The sequence below is a fragment of the Equus asinus genome, chromosome 12 (genome assembly GCF_041296235.1).
Source record: "Equus asinus isolate D_3611 breed Donkey chromosome 12, EquAss-T2T_v2, whole genome shotgun sequence".
NCBI classification, from domain to species: domain Eukaryota; kingdom Metazoa; phylum Chordata; class Mammalia; order Perissodactyla; family Equidae; genus Equus; species Equus asinus.
The window spans coordinates 64,312,970-64,325,014 of NC_091801.1; the positions used below are offsets into that span (position 1 = coordinate 64,312,970).

The window sequence follows — 12,045 nt, forward strand, 5'->3', positions numbered from 1 at the left end:
TTTCTCAGAAAGCAGAAAAGAAACAGAAAGCAAGGGGTATCAGAAAGCACTACATCTGGAGCTGCTCTCAGAGACAGGAGAATAAAAGAGGGTGGTGACCCAGCCAAGGCCAGGGGTGGGATGTCCCGCCCCCATTTCTTGGCCACTGATTGCTCTCTCCTCCACCTATAAACCCCTGCTCATCAAGGGGACAATAAAACTCCAGACAAAATCAAGTGCAAAGTACATCTACTGAAGCCTGGTTAACATCATATTTTCACCTCCATGTAATGCACAGGCACATTCTCAAAAAAAAAAGACAACAAACCTTGAATTGACATTTTACAACCTCAAATACCTCAAATACCAGAGTTAAGGTAACTATGTATCTAGGAGTTCTGTAGCAATCCTAAATCCTAAATACAAATATTCCATCCTATGGTCTTACAGACCAGTGGGAAATCCTGGAAATCCTAGTGTGTTCACATCCAAATTATACCTCCAAGACGCTCCTGCCTTTGGAAGCAATTCTGCTGTCAGCCCCTATCCCCAATTTGTGGCTGAGTAAAATGTGGTCTTTGCAGGTGAACCAGGCACTGTTCCCACTGTATAAAGGGACAACTGATGAAAGACCCAATTCTAAATCAGAAATGCACAGGGCTGCAACACAAGACTGGCCCCCTGTCATCCTCAAAATCTAAATCACACTAGAAACAGTCAACTAACCTTTTCTTAGGCTTCACAAAATGGAGTCCATAACTCTCCTTGGCAGGCAAGGCCAGCTCCTTTCAGGGAGAGGTAAGTTTCTCCCCGACTCTAGTTAAATTCACCTTCTGTGGCCTCTCAAACACAATCTTTCCTTTCCCAGCGTCACGCCCTTCCTAATTTTCTCCAAAGGTAAGCTCTCCCTCATCTAGGCTGCTTTCCTTATCTGACTGCTTTTCCACAACAACAACAACATCATCTAGAACTTGATGACAAATTCTTTTGTTACTTCTTAGTATAAAAGGGAAGTTAATAGTTTTCTTTCGGATGCAAAACCAGCAGCATTTCCGGGCTATCCCCTTGCTTGAACTCTGGACTAACCTGGAAACCAGGGTGCCTATTTGCTATAGCTGTACTGCATGCTCTTCTATGATGCAGCTCAAGGAAGCCACTTCTGGAAAGCTGTTTCCTTCTAATGCCATCAAACTGCTTGCATAGTCCTCACTACTAGAATTCTCTTATTCTTGTGAGGTCCTTGTTATCAGCAGATGAGTAATCCAGAGAAACAAAATCCAAATTGAGGAAAATATGTATGAGGCACAGTAACTCTAGAAAACAGTTTGGTAGTTTCTTATAAAGTTAAAACACACTTACTATATGACTCAAAAATCCCACTCCTAGCCATTCATATAAGAGGAATAAACTTATGTTACAAAAAAACCTGTATGCTACTGTTTACAGCGGTTTATTCATCCTTAGCAAGAACTGGAGACAATCTAAGTGTACTTTAATTGGTAAGTGCATAAACCGTGGAATATCCATTCAAAGGAATACTACTCAGCAGTTAAAAGGACTGAACTATTGCTCCATGCAACAACATGGATGAATCTCAAATGCATTACATTAAGTGAAAGAAGCCAGATTCAAATGGCAACACAGTGGATGATATCATTTATATAACATTCTGGAAAAGGCAAAAGTATAGGAACAGAATTCAGAGCAGTGGTTGTCAGGGACTGTGGGTGGGGTGAAAGATAACTACAAAGGGCACAAGGAAACTTTTTGGGGTGTAGGAATTGAACTTGATTGTGGTGGTGGCTAAAAGACTGAATACACTGTATACATTTGTCAAAACTCCAGGAACCACAAAAGATGCAAGTACTTTACTGTATATAAATTATACCTAAATAACCCATATTTTAAATTTTTAAAATACTAATATAGAACAGAGAGAGAGAAGACCTGAAATAGGGACTCAAGTTTCAAAATGAACAGTGAAATGATTTGAATGATACTTTATCTTGAAAAGAGGAACTGAGAAGTTTATCTCCTATTTAACCAAATTTAGATTACAATCGTAAATACATGTAAATTCTTGGAAGCAAAAAAAATCCACTTTTTGTTATATAACTCTGCAACAAGATTTACGGCAGCAAGACAAAATAGTTTTCATTTCACGTTTGACTTTTCATAGCCCATTTATAAAGGAGATCATTTTTTCCCCCAAAATATCTCAGGGCATCACTTTTCAAAGACTTCTCTTAATCCTTAGATGGTCCCAATATTTTTCTTTGATGCCTATCAAGTCAGCATTTTAGGTCGATTTTCTCCTCTTTAATGGTTACTGGTATAACTCAGCCAGATCTTAATTGAGCCATGGCTGTATGATTCCATCAGTTTTCCAATGTCACTTTCATAGAATCCATGGAATTTTTCTATTGCAAGATCTGAAACTTCTCTTTGCAATCAATTTATATATATATCGTTTGCTTGAGTGATTATCAGACCATCAGAGAGAACCCAGTCCAAAAAATTGTGGGTGTTCAGTGGCAAGTAAATTTTTAGTAGGGAAAAATTATTTAAGTGATGAGTCCTTAGTGAATATACTCATGACAACTTTTATGTCCCTCTGTTGCCTCATAACCACAGGGAATCAGATAATGAATAAATCAAATAATACATTTAAAAGTGAGGATGCCTTATATTTTACCAATTACCTTTTGTTAGTCTTATCCCAACTCTGAGAACCTACATTCCTTCATTGAGCTCCTACTATTCTATCAGACACTATATCACCACGGAGTCATAAAAATGGCTTAGATGCTTTCTTAACTGTGGTAGGGAGACAAGGAGAGACAGCATCATAGCCATCAGCCATCACCTTGTCTAACATTTGCTAAGTGTTTATTGAGCAACTACCCGAATGGGTCTTAAGAGCTTTATTGATACTAATTTAACCCTCTCAACATGCCTATGAGGTCATTACAATTAATATCCCCATTTGATAGATGAGCAAAGGAGCCTCAGAGCTGTTCAGTGAATTGCCCAAGCCCACACGGCAGGTCCTGGGCTGAGCTGGGGTTCACACCCAGTCTGGCTATAGAGCTTGTACATTTAAAGACAGCACTGCGAGTACTACAGCCCCCACAGTGAGACAGGAGCAGGCCTGAGCCCATTCTGTGCTCCAGCTCTTCAGGTCAGCTGTAGCTCTGAGGTCCACAAACATCTGTCAAATCACAGAAGACTTGGGATTTGCTGGACAGAATATCACCAAACACCTTCTACAGCAGGAAGGGCAGCCGAGGAGCAAAGAAACTCAACTTGCCAGGTGGCTCCTCCCAGCCCCAATGCCCTTGGAAAAAGGCTGTAAAGGCAGTGAGGCGGCCACCCGTCACCCGACAGCTGCCACCCCTTCATGCTCTTCACTGGGGGAGGCGAGCCGTACAAGCAGCTTCTTGCACCCACACTTTAGAAAAAATCAGACTAAATATAGCCAACTTTGCTCTCATGAGCCAGCTCGGAGCTGGCAGTGCTGCTCCATTCCACTTCAGAAAATCGGGGAGGAATCAGCTTGATTTACAGGAGAGCAGCTCTCCTTGCTTGCTCCTGTGGTTCCAAAAGGACCATAGGCAAGACCCCACTGGGCTGTGGGGAGTGCTGAAGGGTTGGCCATGCAGATAATAGAGCCTGTAGGAAAAGGAACGTATCAAACACGACTTAGGAGCATCCGCATTCACTTTCCTGCCCATAAAGGGCTAAACAACCACACCACCAGGACTTGGGGGAAAAATCCATCAGGTAGCACATATTCTACATATACCACTGTTTTATGCCCTTCCCCCCATTCTCCACCCATCAATATCCTACTCAAAAGTTCACTCAAATGTTACTCCCTTGGTGAGGCCATCCCCATCCAGCTCAGAACTAAATGCTCCCCTTGTTCTCAGACCTCCCACATTATGCTGCTTGTATTTTTATTTAGCACTTATATCACTCAGCCTAATCTGCTTCTCTGACTCTGTCACCAAAGTGGAGGCGGGTAGGGCACAGTGGCCTAAAGTCCCTTTTTATTAGGCTCCCCACCAAATCTAGTAGCGTTGCTTGTACACAGTCAGTACTCTACTGCTTGTCAACAGAAAATGCAAAGCCTGCCTGAATGCTCATGAAGGAGTTTGCAATTTCCCCTCTTTCTCCTAATCAAGTGCACAACACCTGACACTCACTCCCCAGAGTTCAGGCACAGCTTCAGATCCCTGGCTGCCCCTCCTGTAACGTGTCACCACAGCATTTTCTGTGACTCAGCTTTTCAGAACTCAGCTATACCAGCAAAGGTTCTAGACAATCTCCTCTTATTAGCACCAGCCTGTGCTTTGAGACAAAATGAGAAAGAAAGGGTGGGCTGAAAGGAATTAGTAAGGGCTGGCCCAGGCAACTCAATAGCGAGATTAGACTGAAGCCCTGTCTGAACTGGTCGAGAGGTCCCGAGGAGGAAAAGATGGGAGTGGCAGGAACCACTGCCACAGCAAGTTTAGAAGGAGGGTTTGAGGCCCCGCTTCTTGCTCACAGTCACTGGACAGGAAATTTCAACGATGGGCTTCTATTCATGACTCTCATGTCCTAAAACAGAGTGATTAATAGAAGCTGCTGGTGCAGGAAAATCAGATCTCATGGGGTGGAGATCAAAATAAAAATCAGAAAAAGGAAAAAAAGACCCTTGACGATCAGTGAAATGGAGGAGAATCAGGCAGCAGTTATTTGAACAACAACACTGTGATGCTGCACAGATAAGTACCTGTTAGGGAAACCCGTCCACAGTCCCACTGCTTTTACATCTACTCTGTAGTTGAACACAGTTGGGAGTGCTCCTTGTGGGTGTATGGGGGTTCCTGTGGAAATCAGAAGCACTCATAATCCTTCATCGGTCTTCCATTCACTCACTTGTTCGTTCAACAAGCTTCATGCAGGGTCTACCAGGCGCCAGGCAGAGGACACAGTGCCTCCCCTCAGAAAGCACCACCAAGGAGAAGTGCACATAAATGGTGTTCTCAACAAGGAAATATAGTTGGAAAAATGGAGAAGTGGACATAAGTTAGCAGCAAGAGATCCACCGTCCTCCTTGCTCCATGTGTCATACGAGGGGGAATCCATGAGAATGGAACTTCTGGTCTCTCTCCACTCTCTCATGGGCTCTCCTCCAGAGAGGAGAAGACAACAATTGACATGCAAGTCTGTGAAAGGGAACAAAGCATAGGCAGCTCCTCCTCCCTCCCTTTGGGTCCCATCCGCCTGCTGGAGAAGCCCATACTCCTCTCTGCTCTCCAGTCTGTCAGCTTTACAGAGGCAGGCACTCCTATGAGGGGTGAGCTCACCACTGGGGCACAGTATTAGCAAGTCTACTTTATCATCCAACTCTAAGGCAGATGAAATAACCCAAGTTGCCTCGGTATAAAGAAGACGTTCTTATCTCCCATTGTGATTCATTGTGCCTCAGTCCTGAATGTGAAGAGTGCAGAGTCATCATTTATGACTACTCTTTGCTACAAGCATTTGACTATCTCGTTTGCCCTTTTTCCTAGCCGCTGTTATTATTACTTATCCTTACAATATTTTGGCGATGGGCAGTTTTTTCACTCTTTTGCAGGAAAATAACCCACAGAACCTGAGCATTGAGTGACTTATCAGAGGCCATTTGATAAGTCAACTTGTTCACTGAGGATGGGAAACTCAAATTCCCTAACACACACGTCATTTACAGCACAGCATCTTCCATTTGAAATCTTTGGAGGTACGGGGTGCAGAATATTGGAAATCACTTTTCTGCATGTAAAAGGGGCTATTCTATCAGATCTGGAATAAAAACACTATGTACAATGTTCACCCATCCCACTTTTCTTATATAGCTCTGAGGCTGAAGCAAGGAAAAGAATTGTATACAAGGAGTAGGAAAACCCTTCTCTTTCTTTGGGGCATTTATAGCTCATTCATGAAACAATTACTGTGCTCCTCCAAGTGCCAGAAACCAATCTTGGAATAAACAGATGAATATAACACTGTCCCTGATGAATCCACTTTTTTCCTCTCCTGTAGAATATTGCAACCCATTTCTGCTAGAAATGTTATCTCAATGGACACAACTGTCTACACAGCATATCCATGGAGAATGGATTACTCTGTGGTTTCTGCATGCTACCTCCTCTCTAGCGGTCCTAGTTCTCAGGCTATTTGGAATAATTTATTACAATGCAATCATTTTTCAAAAAGACAATAGATGCCAATATAATCCCAATCTGAATGCAGATCAAAATGTGTTCCATGTCTGGAAGTACAACTCTAAGCTGACCAGCTGCCCATAAACGCAAGGCATGGGGCACAACCAGGCTAGGAAATAGAAACTGGATGTTGTAATTAAACACAGAGAAGGAAACATGACCCAGGGTAGCCATAAAACAATAAAAAACACCACCTCTTTTTCATCTTAAACTCAAGGCTAAAGGTTCAGCAAAATGAATGAGCTCCCTGCTTGCTCTTGACACTTTTACAAGTTCAAGCTTACTTAAGAAAACAGTTTACACGTCATAAAAACCTTCTAATTTGTTACTAATTAGACAGACTGGCATGAAGAAGTGAAAATCCAGGATACAAAATATGTGCCCAAAGGATAGGAGGAGTAAAATAACATTTTCTTAGGATCCATGCTTCAGGCACTCTTCGATAAGTCCTTTCTTTTATTTAATCCTCATAACCTTCCTGGGACATAAATGGTAGTGTGCCCATTTTTTCCAGATGTGGAAACTAAATCTCAGATGTTAAATAACATGTATTATATTTCCTATTCCTGTTCCACTGGCAAAATTCCTTATTCTCTGAATCAGTGCTTCCCACTAAGCTGAGGGAAACTGGTCGTTACTTGGTCTTGGGTTGGGAACTTGTATGCAATGGCCACACACTGCAGGATGTTCCGTATCCCTTGCCCCAAGTGCACAAAATACCAATATCAGCCACCAGCAGCAATTCCTACAGATCTCAAACAGACCCTAGAGGGACAATGTCCCCCTCAGTTGAGACTCACTGCTCTAGAAGAATCTTTGAGCATCAGGACAAAAGACTGAAGAGAGGATCACTTTCTTTAAAAGTCTCCCCTACCTTCAAATTTCTCAAAAATCCCTTATTTTATCACATTTGGGCTCCTAAGAAAGCCCCACGCATCCTCATGGAGTCAATTATGAAAGCTCCATGAATTTATTTCCCACTCATTCTATGAGCATTTATTGAGTACCTATATAGGTCAGGTACTGCACTATTGGCTTAGAAAATAATGTCAAAGAGTACATGGTCCTCCCTCTCAAGGGGCTATAGTCTTATAGTCTAGTGAGAGACAGATTAGGGATGGTATGTGGTAGGAGAGATGGAAGCCCAGGTGCTCAGGAAAGTTAGTGCTCTCCCACAGACCGCGGCAGGGCCCTGGGAAGGCAGAGGGAAGGGAGGGCTGCGACAAGTTCCCAGAGAAGTGAAGTCTTCTCTGAGCCTGGAAAGACCAAGTGAGAATAGCCAGGAAGGACTCCATTCAGGCCAAGAAAACTTGCATTGCAAAGACCAGAGATTGGGGGGAAATATGATTCCTAAGTTTAAAATACTCCCTGCATTCTTCAAGTTGAGACCTCACTGTGATTCAAGCTCAGGATCTCCTGTTTATTAGACAAGGAACATGAACCAATAAGTCACTAGAAAATGAAATAAGTTCTCCCCAGTCCATGCGTGCTTCCTTCCAAAACCCTTGTTTTCGTAAGGTCTGGCTGCACTGGTATAATAACCCATCAGACAAGAAACGTGACTAATTCTATACTTCTTTCAGTGAGCAGGAAATTGTTTTCAAGTACATTGTGGACTGGCAACCAATGGGAGTGCCCCTCACTTGGGGACACAGAAGAGTAGGGAAGAGGAGAGATGATAATCAGTGTCATCTGAGGGGTGAGGTAGAAGGCTGCCAGGGGGTCAACTTCTCCTTGACCTCAAGCTCAGGATGAACTTTACCTTGGTTATTTCTTTCATCTTGTCTCACTTATCAACTATAACAATGCAAAAAGATGGCTTCTCACCCTATTACTACGTTTGCACAGAAAACTTAGAAAAGTCTTTGGTTATTTGGTTTTTCAAAGCCATATATGAGATATATATATATATATATATATAAAATTGAAAAGCCAAATATATATAAATAAATAAATAGATTAAATACAGATAGAAAGATGTGGCCAGCTGAAGATCTTTGAACCTGAGCGAGCCCAAAGGCAATAGTTTCCTGAGTTAATGGGTCCTAAGCATGTGACTGGGTTGTTGCTACTTCAGGTTCAGCAGTTAAAGAGAGAGCAAGAGTTTCTCTCACCCAGGACAGGGAGGGGAGAGGGAAGCAAGCAAGCCCTTGTGGCTCCTTGCCTCCAGCCTACAAGGAACAGGCTCATTTCCCTTTGGCAAGGAGCCTCATGCAGCTGGCAGGCTTGCCCTCTTTTTCCTAACCCCGTTCCCCTCTGACCTGAACCACACTCAGGAACTATAATTCTGTAGGTGAACGCAGGTTCCCCTTTAGTGCCGCGATCATTTCGTCATTCGAGCACCGGCTGACTTCTAATTTGACATCACAAATAGGTCTAGTCCACTTATTTTCTTCCCGAAAAGCTACCCTCAGCAAAAAAAAAAAAAAAAAAAAAAAAAAAGGTGTTCCAAGCTAAGAGAACTTGAAAAGCAAACTCAGATTCCTCACAAATGGCCCGTCTCTGCTTTCAACCAGGAAGTTCAAAGGAGGCAGGATCCTAGAGCCAAAACTGCAAAGCCAAAGGCCAAAATTATACTAGGAAAGAGGAAGGTGTTCTTCAAAGAAAAGGATTCTCCCAAATCCAAGAGATTAGTTGTCCTTTTTTTCCCTGGGCTGATTGCATTTCGTTTCTGTAAACTTTGTTAACACCGGGAGGGCTGTATAAACGGGGACAGGTGTAGGGACACCTCCACCCTCTGGGTACATCTGCTGCCACCCCTGCTGGGTGCACACGACGAGGGCCCTCGACCCAATCGCAGTCCATGCTTGCCGATGACGCACCTGGCGGGGGTCCTCTCCCACGTGCAGGGGGCAAAGCGAGCATCCCCAGCGCCGTGGCCGCCCAGCCGGCCCCGGTGGGAGGGGGAAGCGAAAAGGGCACCTCGGGGCTGAGACCTCAGGCTGATCTCTCCGGCTTTCCCCCCATTTCCAGCACATCGTTTAGCATTAGGGACACTCTTCGTCTCCAACCCTAAAGTCCTGCGCACCTACATGTCTTTCCAAAGCAAGTGAATACAGCGCCTACTGGCCTTTGGTGGCTCAGGTGAGTGCCAAGAGGTGTAGGAGGAAAGGGCCCGCTCGCCACCACCCGATTTCCTCTCCTCCCCACGTTCCCTGAGATTCATCAGGGATGTGTGTATTGGGGTGCGCGGGTTAAGAGGGAGCTTAAAATGCCCAAGCGTCCCTTACCTTCCACAGCCATTCTCTCAGAGCTTCCCTAACGCATGCATAATTTTCTTGGCCGAGGTACTCCTCCTGTACCGCGCTCCCCCCTCCTCGCGCTTTCTCCTAAATATTCTGCGCTCATCAGGACCAACCTGCCGCGGTCACGCAAAACGAGGCTACCGGCTGCCGGCTCGGCGCAAGGCGGCCTGGGAAATGTAGTTCCCTCCCTTCGCTTCGACCCGGGAGAGCACCCCGAGTCGTCCGCGGGGCGCGGCCCTGCTTCCTCCCTAGGACAGCAGCTCCGGCTTCAGCTGGCCCAGGTAGAGCAATCCCTCCCGGGGGGCTCTCATGAGCGGATCCGGGCACCCCGGGAGGTGGCGGGGACTACCTTTCCCAAGATGCCGTGCTCTGGGTTTCGTTCGGCGCTAAGAGTAGAGACCCGTGATTGAGATCTTCCCCGTCAATTAGAAGAGGGTGAGCACCTGGCAGGGGTCGTGTGGGAGGCAGGAGGCGGCCGGGTTTGTGGTGTGATCTTCTGGGTTTTTCGCTGGCCTGCTTGGCCACCCATTTAGTGAGGAGAGCAGAGCCGCTGGCCGGCTGTGGTTCTCCGCTGGGCCAGAGAGCCGCTGCACAGGGTGCGGTTGAAACTTGTTCCTCTGCGCCCTGGGATGTGTGGGGTTTAGGAGAATCCCGCCAGCTGCTCCAGCTGACTTCTGATCCTCCAGGCGGTTCGGGTGGCTAAACACTTAGCATAGTGGTTGGGGGTGGCTTAAAAATCCCGAACAAGCATCATCCCCAAGGGGTTATTAGGAACAAAATCTAGGAATCAGGATTCTACCTGAGGATGTCAGGTGATGGAAGCTTGTCTGGCTTCCAAGGTAGGAGGCTTTCGGCTTGCCTGGCCTGGAAACCCGTTGGCGGTCTGTGATAGGACCTAATAATTAACAGCGCCTAAGAATTAGTGTTCTTTCAACTTTTGAACCTGTGTCCTGGCTCCAGGTGCTGGAGGGTGCTATAAGCTGACGGGAAAAAGAGAGTCACGTGGAGGGCAATAGAAATACAGAGCCGGTAAATACTGATGAAAATGAAGTACCCGAACTTTATTTTCCCTGCGTGTGGAAATACAGATGCAATTAGGGCTGGTAGAGATAAGGGAATGGCCTTGGGAACAAATCTGACTCAGGACTGCGTTTAGACTTTTGAAGGCCTTGAGCTTGGAAATGCATATGGTGCCACTTCCACCCAGCCCCCAGCTTTTCTGCTCCCTCCCCTATAAATAAATTTTTTAAAACTATTCTGTAAAGGAGATCTAAGGAAATATAAAGATGTGATTCTTCCCATCATAACTACTTAGATTTTCTTTCTTGGTCTTAAATTTTTTTTTGTTTTACAAAACAGCTTTGTTTCTGAGTGTGTACGTGCACACTTACTTTTCTGGCCACTAAGTACATGCTTACCCTCTTATTGGGTAATATGGCTGAGTCTGCGTACTTTTAGAAATACCTGTGAGTAGCCATTAAATGCCTTTGGGGATACTTGAACTCTGAGTCCTTTGAGCTGTGTACCAATGAAAGCCAAGGCATCTATCTGTGGTCTAGTAGAGAGAGACATGTTCAGTGAGACACCATTGCCATGGGTAAAAGAATTTTTCCAACCTAATATGCAACCGAGCATTCCAAAATCTGGAAGGAACTGAAATGCAGGTGCTTCCTTCCCACTTCAAACATATAGAATCACAAAGCACTGTCTTTCCTTAGATTGAGTGAATGGAAAAGAAAGCCGGGGGAGATGATATCAGTGGTTCTCAACCTTGTCTGTGCATCAGCCTTTTACAAACACACATTCCTAATCCCGTCCTAGTCTCACAGAATCAGAATTTCTGAGAGTTTGAGTAGGGGCACTTAAGTCTTAAAAAAAAAACCCGCAAGTGATTCTAATCTGCAGCCAAGGTGAAAACTATTGGTGTATTTTCAAGCTTTTAAGGATCCCGGTGACATTAAAATGTAAGAGTCACTGAAATCCTTTTTTTTTTTTTGAGGAAGATCTGCTGCCAATTCTTCTCTTTTTGCTGAGGAAGATTAGCCCTGAGCTAACATCTGTACCCATCTTCCTCCATATTTTATATGTGGGACGCCTGTCACAGCTTGGCTTGATAAGTGGTGCATAGGTCTGCTTGTGGGACCCCAACCGGTAAACCCTGGTCCACCAAAGTGGAGTGTGCAAACTTAACCGCTGCACCACAGGGCCAGACCATGAACTCCATTTTTAATTTAAAAAACTTAATTTCAGAGCAAGTCTTTAAGATCTTCCCCAACTGATGTGCATTGCAGTTGGAGTTCATTTTTAGTATAAATATAAATAAGACGTGAATGAAATATTAGTTTAACCATATAAAATAGCCAACATTTAACCTTTTTTTAACCTATAAACAGAGCAATTTCATGTGGTTCATCCTAATAGAGAAGCAATAGTTAAGCAGGAATTTTCAATTCTGGCTGAATATTAGAATCACCTGGGAAGCTTTGAAAACAGTTCCCACTAGAATGGCCAAAAGAAAAAGAAAATACCAATTCTTGGCAAGATTGTGGGAAAGTAGGGACTCATAT

The 12,045-nt window shown here is 44.4% G+C and overlaps 1 protein-coding gene and 1 long non-coding RNA gene across 13 annotated transcripts in view; one reads left to right on the top strand and one right to left on the bottom strand.

The window, feature by feature from the left end:
* The window catches only part of SAMD12 (sterile alpha motif domain containing 12), a 383,927-nt gene extending 374,325 nt beyond the window's left edge, over positions 1-9,602 (bottom strand). For all 4 annotated transcript variants that reach the window (XR_011493306.1, XR_011493305.1, XM_014828762.3 and 1 more), the window contains exon 1: positions 9,464-9,602. Coding sequence is in view for 2 of the 4 variants with exons in the window: in XM_014828762.3 (XP_014684248.1) it covers positions 9,464-9,476 (13 nt within the window). In the remaining 2 variants the exon portion in view is untranslated. The remainder of the gene's footprint in view (positions 1-9,463) is intronic.
* Positions 9,603-9,653: 51 nt separating this feature from the next.
* The window catches only part of LOC106823216 (uncharacterized), a 231,676-nt gene continuing 229,284 nt past the window's right edge, over positions 9,654-12,045 (top strand). For 8 of the 9 annotated variants that reach the window (XR_011493307.1, XR_011493309.1, XR_011493310.1 and 5 more), the window contains exon 1: positions 9,777-9,913. This is a non-coding gene — a long non-coding RNA (uncharacterized lncRNA). The other variant, XR_011493315.1, reaches the window with a different exon arrangement.